The following is a 13,982-nucleotide window of genomic DNA, read 5'->3' on the forward strand; positions in this document are numbered from 1 at the left end:
TTGAAGTTCTGTGTTCGACTAGTATTTGCATCGAATGTTGTTAAATTTCGTAGATAGTAGAGTTAGTTTGAATGGGATAGCTTTTTTATGTTGTAGTGAGGACATAGGACCAAATATATGTTGCTGGAGTAATATTTGTGCTATGCCTAATGCTTTTTCATCAAATATCGTCAATTTTTTCTCACATTCTCCCTTTTGTTATTAGTTTTAACCATAAGTCTATACCTCTACTTTTCACTTCTATTTGATCATTCTAATGAAGTATTAAATTACATTATTCTTCAACCAAACCATACAAGAAAAAGATTTGTTTTTTGTCTTTCCTTAAGTTTATTCCATTCTTCTATCTTTCCCACACGTACTGGTTAATCATCTATTCATCTTTGGGAACAGAACATTTGTTGAGAGAGAGTTGGTATTGATTGTCTTTGATACTAAGAATAAGAAGAAAAAAATTCACAATCAAACGAGGAAAGCAACTTTGTTCCTTTTTATTTACCAAAATTAAAAAATTAAAAAACCTTGTTCTCTTTCTATTAGATGCTGACAAAATCTCTTGTTCACTTTTCATTTTCCCCACTCTTTCCTAGAATCTTTCTTGCAAACTCCGCAGTCTTGTCTCCATTCTTTTCCCTTTACCAATAAGAGAAGACCATAGATTATACCTTATATATACACTTCCAGGTTTCTGAGTTCTTATAATCTGAAGAACTAGAACCAATACTGTAGTTGAAACTGCTCTTGGAATGGAAACTCCAGACAATGTTGTGGCTTCATACGAGTCAGCTGTGAAGATAATTTTGCAATGGGATGTTAGCACTGCGAGAGGACAAAAGATGTTTGATGGAGAAGATCACAATGGGATAAATCAGTACTTGCGAGCCGTTGATGAGATCCACCGTTCGATGGAATTGACGACTGTGTTTGATGATGACAAGAGTAAGAGCAAGACCAACAGTGTGCTTGAGAAAGCCATGGCCCGGCTTGAAGAGGAGTTCGTCAACATCTTGACCGGGACTGGCAACATCCATCCGAGCTATTCAACTTCTTCGAGTTCAGTAACTGATAGCATTAACTATGAATTAGTTGAAGAGGATTACTTAGACTACGATATTGTACCATCTGAAGAAGAAATAAATGATCTCCGGAGTATTGCTGAAAGGATGGACTCTGTTCAGTGCGTTCAGGTTTACAGGAGAGTAAGGAAGGGTATAGTGGATGTGTGTTTCCAACGTCTTGGCATCGAGAAATTGAGCATTCAACAAATTTGGAGGTTGGAATGGCAAGTGTTGGAGGTGAAGATCAGACAGTGGATACATGCAGCCAAGTTTTGTGTTCAAATTTTCTTTCCCAAAGAGAAGCAACTCTGTGAGCAAATCCTTGCAAGTCTTGAAACTGTTGCAATTGATTACTGTTTTACGGAAATAGTTAGAGATGCCACAGTTCAGTTATTTGACTTTGTGGATGCCATAAGTACTAGTCGTCTATCGCCAGAGAGGCTGTTCAAATTTATAGACCTCCACGAAGCATTGTCAGATCTTCTACCTGAAGTGGACACTCTTTTTCAATCAAAATCAGCAGAACCTATTGAAATCGAGGTTGTTGAGTCACCTATTCAAATCCGAGCTGTTGAGATACTTTCTCAGCTCAAGGAAGCAGTCAAAGGGACTCTATTGCAACTAGAGAAAGAAGTGTGTCATAAGCAGTCAACAATTTTGGTTCCTAGTGGGATTATTCACAGCTTGACTAGGTATGTGATGGATTATACCATTTGGGTCTCCGAGTACAAGCACTCTTTAACTTCAATAATTGTATCTAAGCCATCAACATATTTGAAATATTTTGATGATGAGACGATTATTCATATGGACTATATAGAAGTTGAGGGGCAAACTCCGTTGGCACTCCATTTAATTTGGATTATTCAGAATTTAGTACGCCAGTTGAATGTCGAGTCCAACCACCACGATGATGTCGACTTGGCTTTTTCGTTCATGGTGGACAATGCTCTTTACATTCTTCAGAAAATTATAGGCTGTCCAGAATTGAGGATGATGGTTGGCAATCATTTGTTACACAAATTATATAGATTTTTAATCCACTATGTGAGAGTTTCAACATTGAGAATCGAATCCAGTATGAGACGAAAGAAACTAGGCACCAGTGGGTGCTGCTCTTCTGGGATGTCAAGGATTGGTTTGAGAGAGACTTGGCTCTTATCGGTGTTTTCTTTTGGGTAAGTGTTTGATCTAACGGGTAATGGAGATAGTGATGGTTATAGTAATGATGTTGAACCTAGGACATGAGTTTTTCTTGTTTAGGCACGTCGATCACCTTAGAAGGAATAGATTAAGTTGTCGGTTAAGCGTTAATGATTGATGGTGTCATTGATGATATTGAGGTGATAGTTGGGTGTTGAGTATTTTGGGTTTCATGCTCATTTTGGGTGTTGAGTAGATTAAGTTATCAGTTAAGCATTAATGATTGATGGTGTCATTGATGATATTGAGGTGACAGTTGGGTGTTGAGTATTTTGGGTTTAATGCTCATTTTAGTTTTGAGGATTCATTGGTTTTGAAGCTCCTTTCTAGTAATAGGTAGTGATCATTATAGGGAGTATCGAGAGTAATGTCTGTTCTTTGGTCATAGTGGCTTAGTGGTTTGGCGGGTTGGTAGGTTTGAACCGTTGTTTCGAATGAGTGGCAGTAGAGACACTATGGCGTGATAATTTACAGTGATGAGTATAATGGTTCGAGGTATGATTCGAATGTGGGTTGAAAATTATGAGTATTGTCATATACTGACAGATATGTGATGGGATAGTGCATCAATCGAGGTGATGGTGGACAGCTTAGTTTTTAGAACCAGCTAAAGTGGTGTTGTCTTATAGGCACCTATTTCTTTTGGAAGATTCAGTGGGTTATTGTGATTGAGGTCGCGGGTCTTGCGTTTACAATGATTGAGGCAGTGTCGACTTCAAAAGGGTAGAGATGGAAAAGGTGATCAGGTGTCGTTGTATTTCATAGAGCTTCTGTTTGGGAGATTATCGATTAGGATTGGACGCGGTGTCCAACGTACAATGATGGTTCCTAGTGTTAGCATGTAGAAAAAGTGGGTGCTCTTGTCTAGTTGGTTTTGGTTGGCATAAGTATCGCGATGTATCATATGGAGGTATTTGCGTTGAAAGAGTGTGTGACGGTCTGTTATGGCGAGGTCGCCTAGAATCAAGGTTATAGTTCCGTATGTGCGTCCAGTTGGTTCTTTCCCTTATGCGTAGGGAGTTCATTTCCTCTCAGGTGAGGTTGGGTGTCCATTGTTAGACGACTGGTAAGTAGTGTGTGATAGGGTGTTTGGTTCATGCAGGTGCGAGTTGTTGGTCTCTTGTAAGAGCGGGGCTTGTTACCCTTTCCGTTTGTTCTAGTCCTGGCAAGGACGTCGTTTGTTGTTTGTCTTGTCTCTGTCTAGGTGTTGTGCGCGTCCGTGGATGGACGGATTTGTGAGCGAGTGTTGCGCCGTTAGAGTTCATTGATTAAGATTCTGATTAAAGAGGGTTGACTTACTTCCACGGAGGAATGTATAGTTTTGGTTTGGTAGTGTTTGTTTTGAGAATGGTTTTGATTAGTGGAATGCGAGGCACGGGTTGCTGAATAGGGACTGTGCCTCCGATGTTTAGTGCTATCAGTGATGGCTAAGGAGTGTGTCGTGAATGGCAATATGAGGATGATTAGGTGATGTGATATGACTCATGTATTGCATGTTTTTAGAAGTGATTGATTCTAGTAATGTCTTGAGGATAAATGTTGGTATCGTTTGAGTGCTAAGTAGCTAGAGGGAGAATGTATGATCTTATTGAGGAATAATAGGAATGATTGACTTTGGTTTTGAGGTTTTCGGCATGAAATGATCGTAGTGAGTGTTTTGATAAGGTTAGAATTGAATTGAATGATGTTATGATGTGGATTACGTGTTGTGGGTGTTATGAGGTGACTGAAAGGCTTTTAGGTTGATTGATGATTTTGGTATTGGCGATGTGTTACTTTGGCTTGTTATGATTGTGTAATCGAGGAATGATTGTCATGTTACTTTTAGCATATCGTTTTATGACTATATGGTTATTGAGGTTATGTAGAGCGATGGATTGATTAGAGAATGGACCTTATGGTTGTCTTGTGGACTGTATAGGGTTGCGTTTGAGGTTTAGACCTGAGGACAGGAACGATGTCTGTGTCGAGGTCGGATTGAGGATGAGAATGGCCTGGCCAACCATTTCTCCTAAGTCAATCCTTCCTTGGCACGATGTCGGGTCAAAGGTCAATAATCATTCTGACTTGTTAGTGATAGTGAAAGTATGGTACTGTACGTTGTGTTGGTGTGACGACGTGAACTTACCTGATTTATCTTGGGTGACGGAAAGTGTCAGGCGGTATTGGGTGCTTATTAACAAGTTAGTAGTACAATCATTGATAATAGAGAATCTCGTTTTGAGGATTTGTGTTCAGAATACAGAGTAATACATTTTATTGTTTTGGTGACTCATGATTAAATAATTGTTGGAGGATACATCGTTTAGTTATCTTGAGGATTGATCCGTATGATAATTATCGATTGGTGTGATTGGTGGTTATTGTATAATTATGTAGTTGTATAGCCGTACGTTAGATGACAAGTATTGGTTGGACAGTGATGTGTAAATTGGGTTTGAGTTTGACTGTGCGTTGGATGAGATTTCTCATTTGGGGTCTAGGTTGCCCTTTAGAAGGATGAGTGTGTTAGGATGCTGTCATGTTCAGGGGTCTTGTGACCATTCTTCTTCGAGCTCCGAAGTATTATGTAGCGGTGTAGAGGAGATCAGTGTTGGTCTTAAGTCGAGTATAGGATTTAGTGGGTTTTGTGTATGATTTTGTGAGCGACGAGTTCCCTCATGGGCTGTGATCATTGGGTTTTCTGACTACAGTGTGTGATTGCCTGTTGGCGCTGGTGTCAAGGGCAATATGGTTGATTGGGTTCTTAGTCTCAGGATTTTGTGTGGTGTTCTCAGAAAGACTCTGGTCGTGGGCCTCCTTCTTTTAAGGATGGTAGATTTCGAGGACGAAATCTCTTTAAGGAGGGTAGATTGTAACGTTTCCAATTTTCAGCATTTTTCAATTTTCTGGAATTTTGTTGCTGCAAGGGTATTTTGGTCATTTCACTTTTACGCGCGGGATTTTGGTTGAGTCCAATTGTATTTGGTGCATTTATTTTCATGTGACTTATGTAGCATTTTGTGGTGGTGCACTTGTATAGGTGTGTGTGGTATAGGAATTAAAGCAAAAGAAAAAAAGAAAAGAAAAAGAAATTCGCGGGGCCCACCACTAACCTCAAAAGTGGTCTTGAGACCACATCCTCTCTCTCACTCTTTCTCTCTCCCCGTAAGTCTCTCCTTCTCCTTCATTTCCATTTCATTTTTCTTTTCTTTTTGTTTCAAGCCTTCAAATCTTGATTCCAACTTCAATACTTGCCGGATTTAAGTGCCGTTTAAGGCAAAACGAAGCCCACGACGAACTTTACGCATCAGTACAAGCAATTCCAGATTTGGTGCTCCCTTTGGCCTTCGAATTTTGAAACCCATTTTGAGGGTTTTTCACATTTTGGAGGCAGGGGTCCTTAATCCATGAAGTTCTTGTGCTTTAGTGAATTAATCTACTTGAATTTTGTCTTAGCATGCTTAGTTGCTTTGATTTTTGTTTAAATTGACTTAATTGAGAATATGTGAATTTGTATGATTATATGTTAACTTGATTGTATATAGAAGCATGTTATATGTTGAGTTTTGTGTTCATTGTGTTGCTAATATACTAGAAATGATGTATAAAGGATATGCCTAAGTGTTGAATTTATAATTCCATTATGCTATTTCTATTGTGTAAAAGCATGTTATAGCTTCCTTAGAAGTACTTATGAATTGTGTTAGCTAATTAAATTTGAGCTAATTGTGAGATGATGAACATTGGCATGACATAAATGCATCTATGCATTTACATTGGGCAAGGAATGGAAAAAATTGATTTTGAAAAGAAAATGGGAAGTTTTGGGAAAGAATGTATTGATGAAAATGTTTTGATAAAACCCGGTTGCTACGGAGTCACCAACGGGCCGGTAGGTTAATGTAACCTAGAGGGAACTAGGGAGATTGCCCTAGCGTGGTTGAGCTATCTGGGCCCCATAATGACGCTGCGGAGTCACCAAAGGTCAGGGACAGTAGCCAATCTTTCTCTCGGCGCTGCGAAGTCACCAAAGGGGGTTACATTAATAGTTTGAAAGTAATGGTTTTGGAAATGAAAATAGGGAGCGACATCGGCATGCATTTTGCATTTCATGGCATTGCATTATTCGTATTTGAGTTGGTTGGAATATTGTATTATCCCGACTTTGTATGATCCTCATTCCTATTGATCTATTCTTTGTATGGATTCACAAGGACACAAGATGCGTGTCTTAAGTGCTACCTACTGAGCTTTATGCTCACTCTAGTATTTAATAATTTTTTTTCAGGAAACGGGAAAGAAGTGGCGGATGACTTTCCACCACGGTCTAATTTGGATTAGAAGACTTCTTTTTTGCTATTTTTGTATTAAGTCCCTTATTTTTGTAAAATTTTAGTTTGTTATATTTGGTATAGAGGTTTGTGGACTCTTATTATTATAATTATACCTCTGGGCTATAACTTTTGTATGAGTTGTCTAAATGTTGTAAAATATGGACATTTGATATTAATCTTATATTTTGTGGACTGTAATTATGATATTCGGATGATATAGTATGTGGTTGTACCACTATAAAATGAACTAAGTTAAAGCATGGTGAATGGATGAAAGGGATGTTAGAATGTATTATATGTTTATTGTGTTGGGACAGATTAAAAATGCATTTAAACAGCTTGTGGTAGGCCCATTTTTAGGAGAGGTTATGCCGAATTTTTTTTTTTTTATTTTGGCATCAGCTAGGGTCGTTACATTCCAACTGCAATGGTGTTGATGCACACAATCAGAAAGTGCTCTATTTTTGGGGGTTTGGCTTTTGGCATCAGTCTTTTCCGAGAGGCAGGTAAGCATCTGTTAATGTTTATAATCTTTTTTACTTTTACTGAGGTGTAATGGATTAGAAAAACAATATCTTTGCTCTTCATATTATACCAAGTTACGTGAATGAAATAGCCATGGGTAAAACAATATCTTTGCTCTTCATATTCTACTCTGCTACATGAATGAAATAGCCATAGGTTGGTGGAGATTATTAAATACGTACGATCCAGGAAAAATTCATTTTAGCAGAATAACTCTCAATTTTGACATCACATGTCACTTGTTATGTGCCACAATAACACAGCTTGGGAAAATTTTGATTGTTTCGGAATCTTAAATGTTCCATTGTTTGATCAAATTGATGTATGATCTATAATTGTTGCTCCTTTTATTTTTATGGTGTATGTGTCCTTTGAACCACAGGTACTACTTGTATCTCTATTGCATCAATATTGAAATTTACGGAGGATTTTGTATAATTTTATTCATTCAAAATATATGCTGGTGGAACTTGCTATAGAGGTCTCCTTTCACTAGTACCTCCCCTGTCTTGTCCCATTAGAAACCATTTGCTTAACAAAATTCTACGTTAAATTCATTTTAAGCTCTCGGTTACTTCATTTCATTTGCCAGTATTGTTTTGAGTGCTTAAAGAATACATTAACTTGTTACTATGTTAAGCATATTTTATGCCATTTCTTCTTGCTACCTATTCTAGAAAATGATAGTCGACCTATAAATATATCTGTTATACATCATATGTTAACAGTACCTATTAGATTGTTTGGAGACTCTTCAGGTGGGGGCATTAATTGCCAGCCCTTTTGACATGTATATGTATTGCATGAGCAGAAGAAATGTTCAAGTGGCTAATTCAGTTACATTTACTCCACTTTTAGTTTCTATTATGCGCTATGTCTTGAATTTGTTTCCTTTTGTTGTTGTGATGTCTCTGTTCTCTTAACTTTGTTACAATAATGCCGATTCTAGTGTTACATGCATTACTTGTTTGTTGGGTGCAATAAATTTATTTGCCCGCTCAGCATTGCTGTTCTGCTTATTTATGATATCTGATGCAGCTGCTTGTATATAGGACATGGGAACAACTTGTGTGTTGATTTCTGTATCTCTGACTCTATTATTTTAAATTTCTTGTGCTTTTATTTCTGTTTGAGAATGTTGTGTAAATTTCCTGGATAATAGAGTTACTTTGAATGGTATAGTTTTTATAATGTTGTGATATATATGTATATATATATAATTAATGTTAAAAGAAAAAGAAATAAAACAAGTGGGCCCCACCACTATATTAAAAACATCAAAAAGGCCATAAGGCCATTACAGATACACATTTCAATTCTCTCTCTCAGCAGTTTCCATGTTCTCTCTCTGGAATATTTGTTTTATTTTTGCTTTCACCATTCAAAGCTTGATCTAGTTCTATTCCTTTGAAATTTGGTAGGACATTGTGAAGCAAAGTTGTTGAGCTCGTCGAGGCCGTCAATTTGATAGGAACCAATCATCATTTGGTGCACTCCAAGGAGTTCGAAATTCTAGGGTTCTTGGGCTCAAATTGGGAGTTTTCATCAATTTGAGGTAGGGGTGTTCTAATCTACAATTTCTTGGCCTTTGGTGAATTTTTCCCCTTAAATTTGATTCTAAGCATGCTAAATTTTAATTACTTAGCTTGTTGTTGCTGTAGTTCTTTGTAATTACAATGATAATTGTGCTCCTTGTGTTATTTAAGTTCGTATACATGTTTATTTTCATTACGGTAAATGAGCATGCTTAGTGTTTGATGTGTTGTATGTTTCCATGATTATTTATTTATTTATTGTCTTGAAGAAAAATGGATACTATGGTTATAAATAAATAAAGGAAAGGAATGTTTAGAAATTTTCATTAAATTGTGATGATAATGTAAATGGAAATGTGTGAAAATATATAGTTAAATTAATGATTTGAAGCATGAAGTATTCATGCATCCATTGGGAAAGAGAAAGGGGGAAAAATAATTGTTAGAACAAATAAAATTGTTTTGGGGAAAATATTTTCTAAAAGTGTTGCGAAAACCGGACACCTAGGAGGCGCCTTGTAACGACCCTCACCCTCGCCAGACACAATATTGTCCGCTTTTGGCTTACCCAGACCAGAGACTTCCCAGGGGGTCACCCATCCTGGTACTACTCCAAGTTAAGCACGCTTAACTACAGAGTTCTGATGGGTTCACGGCCATCACGGCTTTAAAACGCGTTGTGTCATAGAAGGGTGTTGAATCTACATATAGCACTTGCCCCATCCACACCCAGACGATGTGGGATTGTGCACCTGCAGCTTGCCCAGGGTAGTAGCCTACTAGTGCCCCCTGCACACGCTCACACACACCCGCCCACAAGGTCGCCACAATCACCCCCCTTTGGGGCCCAACGTCCTCGTTGGCCACACTTTCGGCTGGGTCAGGCTCTGATACCATTTGTAACGACCCTCACCCTGACCAGGGTGAGGGTCGTTACAGTGGTCCGTGATGTTGGTGTAGTCTAGAAGGGAATGTAGTTGAGTTAACTAGGCCGGATGCGATGCCTTAGAGGTGCCTTGTGGTCGTGGATAGTTAACCAACCTTCCTTTCGTGATGCCATGGAGGTGCCTTGGGTCGGACTACACTAACGGTTTGGTTGTTGAAAAGGAATTGTTTCAAAAATAGGGAGTGATATTTGCATAACATTGCATTTCATGACATCGTGGTAAATTTGTGATTGGTTGATATTTGTTATATACTTGTTATTGTGGTTGAGAATGGGTGTTTTCCGATGGCATGATCCCGTTCACTTTTTATCTATTCATTGTATGGATTCACGGGGACATAAGAAGTATGTCTTAGACACTTCCTACTGAGCTTATGCTCACCCCCTTATTTTTAACATTTTTTCAGGATATGGAAAAGAGGTGGCGGACGACGGTCCACCACAGGTTTAGATGAGCTTGAAGACCCATTCTATTTTATTATCTTTTGTATTAGACTCTAATATTTTGTAAATGTAATATTAACTATCTTGTGACACTTTAGTTTAATTAGTATAATGTTGTAAGCTATGGACTTTTAATTCTAGCTACATTTTATGGACTGTAATTTGATGTAACTTAAGTGGGTTCCATGTTTGGATGAGATGGAGGAACGGGACTTTTGTATGTATGTAACCATTTTGGGAATGTAGTATAATATCTGAATTGTGCGTTGGGACATGATAAGTTAGATTTAAGGCACAGTGAGGCCACTGCATTTATTTTTTTATATTTCAACAGGTTGTTGAGGGACATTTTCTGCGGAAGTCATGCCAAAATTTTTATACATTTTTATTATTATTTTGGTATCTTTTCGGGTCGTTACAAATTTGGTATCAGAGCGATGGTTCGAATACCATTAGGACGACGGGTAGAGGCCTACCTAGGATTGCATGGGGAGTTTGAGTTATTTGCTTACTTGTTTAATTGCTTACGTGATTGCATGCTTATATGTTTATGTGTTAAGGTGTTTAATTATTTGAAAGGCATGTTTAATTGTTTAAATACTTATATCATTACGTGTTAAGTGGTTAATGTTGTTGTATATTATTATGATTATGTTTATCCTTAGTTGGGTATTTTGGAAGTATGGAAGGTGTTTATGTGTTTCCATTCTTGTCAAGTCATTTGTGTGAGGACTCCGTTCTCGTGCGTATTTTAGTGTCATCGTAATTGATCCGTTTCTTTTTCTTATAGCTTCATGCCAACACGAAGGGATCCTGGGGAAAGTTCTAGCTCTAATCTCGTAGAAAGGGATCAGGAGCAAGTTGAGGAAGATATCTTATTGCGTGATTTGGTCCCACCAAGAGAGGGACAAACGAGGGGGACCGTCGACCCACCTTTTCAGATAAATAGGGAGCAGTTGAGGTTACCCGTTCAGGAGGCTATTTTTGATGCATATTGACCGACAAGTGCGTCATTGTCACAGTTTGTGCCACCACCGGCACCACCACCACCACCTCCAAAGAAAAATGAGTTAGATGATACTCTTTACCACATTGCAAAGTTTGTGAAATTGATGCCAACTTTGTTTGAGGGCGGTCCAGATCCGCTTGTTGCGGATAGTTTCATGGATAGGGTGGAGAAGCATATTAATGCCATGAATTTGGCAACGGACAAGTTGAAGATTACATTGGCTACTTACAATTTTGTGGGCGATGCTGAGATTTGGTGGAAGACCGTTTCTCACACCCATAATCTGGATACTATGACATATGCTACATTCAAGAAGTTGTATTATGAGAAGTACTTTCCGACGCCTAAGCGGAGGGAAGGAGTTTGATGGGTTAAAGCAAGGAAGTATGACAGTTACAGAGTATGAAAACAAGTTTACATCACTTTTGAGATTTGCACTGGGAATTACTAATGATGAAGAAGGAAAGATAGAGAAATTTGTTGATGGCCTTGATCTTACCATTAGGCCAATTGTAGCTGCTTCAGAACCGACAGAGTATGCAAAAGCAGTACGAAAGGCTTTAGTGGTTGAGGCTGAGAGCAAGGACAACAAGGCTATCAGGGAGTCCTACAAGCACAACAGGGGTTTGAGTACTTTCTCCGAAGGTCAATCAAGTAAGAAGCAAAAGCATAAGCAGTCAGGGTTCAGGGGACAGCAGCCAGTCAGATCTGCACCAACAGCTTCAGTGTCCATGGGGTCGTCTAGACCGAATGTTACTTGTTTTAGATGCGGGCAGTTGGGACATTACAAGTCCCAATGCACTCAAACACAGGTAGCTCAGATGATTTGTTTCAAGTGTGGGCAGCCAGGGCATCACAAGTGCCAGTGTACTCAGATTCAGGTGGCGTCTGGTGGATGTTTCAGGTATGGCCAGCAGGGCCATAGGGTGAAAGATTATCCACAGCGGGGCAGTGGTTTGGGCAGAGGTGGAGGTTCACAGTAGAGGCAGATGCAGTCTGCCACAGTTCAGTCAGGGTTTCGACTACCACCATCACCTCAGCCGTCTCAGCCAGCTATGTCAGCCCAGAGTTCTCGACCTGGTAGGGGAGCTTCTTCGAGTGCACCTACTCAGCAGTCTGGCTATCAGGCAGGCAGTTTCCAGGGGCAGAGAACCCAGGGTCGCGTGTTTGCACTCACTCCAGCCGAGTCACCATCTAGTTCTTCAGTTGTCAGGGGTATGTTTCTTGTGTCCCATTCTTGGGCTCGTGTATTATTTGATTCCGGTGCTTCTTATTCATTCATTACTTCATCATTTGTACGGGTATTGGGTTTAGAGGTCTGTCAGTTAGACAAACCGCTTTATGTTGACACGTCTATCGGGGGTTCAGTTGCTCTTAGTAAAGTTTGTAGGAGTTGTTCCATCACAATTGCCGAACGTGTTCTTGAGTTCGATCTCATCCTTCTCGAGATGACGGGATTTGACGTCATTCTTGGGATGGACTGGTTGTCATCCTTCAGAGCTGTCATTGATTGTTTCAGGGGCATAGTTTCAGTGTGTACCCCGGATGGGGATTGTTTCTGTTTTATGGGAGATCGGTGTGATCCTCTCACTCATTCATTTTATAGTGTTAGGGGTCGAGATCGGCAGACATTCTTCTTGGCTAGTCTTTTCGCCGATGATGACGTTGAGTTTTATGGGGTTGATTATCAAGCGGTTGTGCGTGATTTTTTGGATGTGTTTCCGGAGGACTTGACTAAGTTGCCTCTACACCGAGAGGTGGAATTTGCTATTGATTTGATGCCTGGTACCGCGCCAATCTCTATGGCACCGTATCATATGGCACCGATTGAATTAGAAGAATTGAAAAAGCAACTTGATGATTTAAGAGTGAAATGCTTTATACGACCGAGTTTGTCACCGTAGGGTGCACCGGTCTTGTTCGCTAAGAAGAAAGATGGTTTTTTGAGGTTGTGCATTGATTACCGAAAATTGAATCATGCCACCATCAAGAACAAGTATCCTTTCCCAAGGATAGATGATTTATTTGATCAGTTGAGGGGAGCCAGTTATTTTTCGAAGATTGACTTGAGGTCAGGCTATTATTAATTACGGGTTAGAGAGGAGGATATTCCAAAGACCGCGTTCCGTACGCGGTATGGACATTACGAGTTTCTTGTTATGCCTTTTGGTTTAACCAATGCGCCGGCTGCATTCATGGATTTAATGAACCGTGTCTTCCATGACTACTTGGATCAGTTTGTGGTAGTTTTCGTGGATGATATTCTTGTGTATTCACGGAGTCGGGAGGAGCACGAGGTCCATTTGGGTATAGTGTTGCAGATTCTACGGGAGCACCATTTGTACGCCAAGTCTAGAAAGTGTAAGTTTTGGCTACAAGAGGTGAAATTTTTGGGAGATGTTGTCTCGGAAGGTGGGGTTTCAGTTGATCCTTCAAAAATAGAGGTAGTTTTGAGTTGGGAGCAACCTAAGAATGTCTTTGAGATCCAGAGTTTCCTTAGCCTAACGGGTTATTATCGGAGATTTGTGAAGGATTTTTCCCGTTTGGCAGCTCCTATGACCAGATTGACCAGGAAAGGGATCAAATTTGCATAGAATGAGGCCTGTGAGTCATCCTTTCAAGAGTTAAAATCAAGGTTGACTACGGCTCTGGTGTTAGTGATACCTGAGCGTGGCTTGGGTTATGTGATCTATTGTGACGCCTTACGTGATGGTTTGGGTTGTGTACTGATGCAAGATGATAGAGTAGTGGCTTATGGGTCTCGACAGTTGAAGACTCACGAGCTTAATTACCCTACTCATGACTTAGAGTTAGCGGTAGTTGTATTTGCTTTGAAGTGTTGGAGACACTATTTGTATGGTGAGAAATTTGAGATGTTCTCGGACCACAAGAGTCTCAAGTAACTTTTCTCCCAAAAGGACTTGAACAACAGACAGAGACGACGGG

The 13,982-nt window shown here is 39.5% G+C and overlaps 1 protein-coding gene across 1 annotated transcript; it reads left to right on the plus strand.

Annotated features, from left to right (window-relative positions):
- Positions 1-746: 746 nt before the first annotated feature.
- LOC132269924 (exocyst complex component EXO70H1-like) lies at positions 747-11,403 on the plus strand. The gene is made up of 3 exons (XM_059771144.1): positions 747-2,236; positions 10,818-10,917; positions 11,050-11,403. The coding sequence occupies exons 1-3, from the start codon at positions 747-749 to the stop codon at positions 11,401-11,403; spliced, it is 1,944 nt and encodes a 647-aa protein (XP_059627127.1).
- Positions 11,404-13,982: the final 2,579 nt, after the last annotated feature.

Source organism: Cornus florida, unplaced genomic scaffold (genome assembly GCF_030987335.1).
Source record: "Cornus florida cultivar Cherokee Brave unplaced genomic scaffold, ASM3098733v1 CherokeeBrave_3.0.0_Hap2_Chr08, whole genome shotgun sequence".
Taxonomy (NCBI): domain Eukaryota; kingdom Viridiplantae; phylum Streptophyta; class Magnoliopsida; order Cornales; family Cornaceae; genus Cornus; species Cornus florida.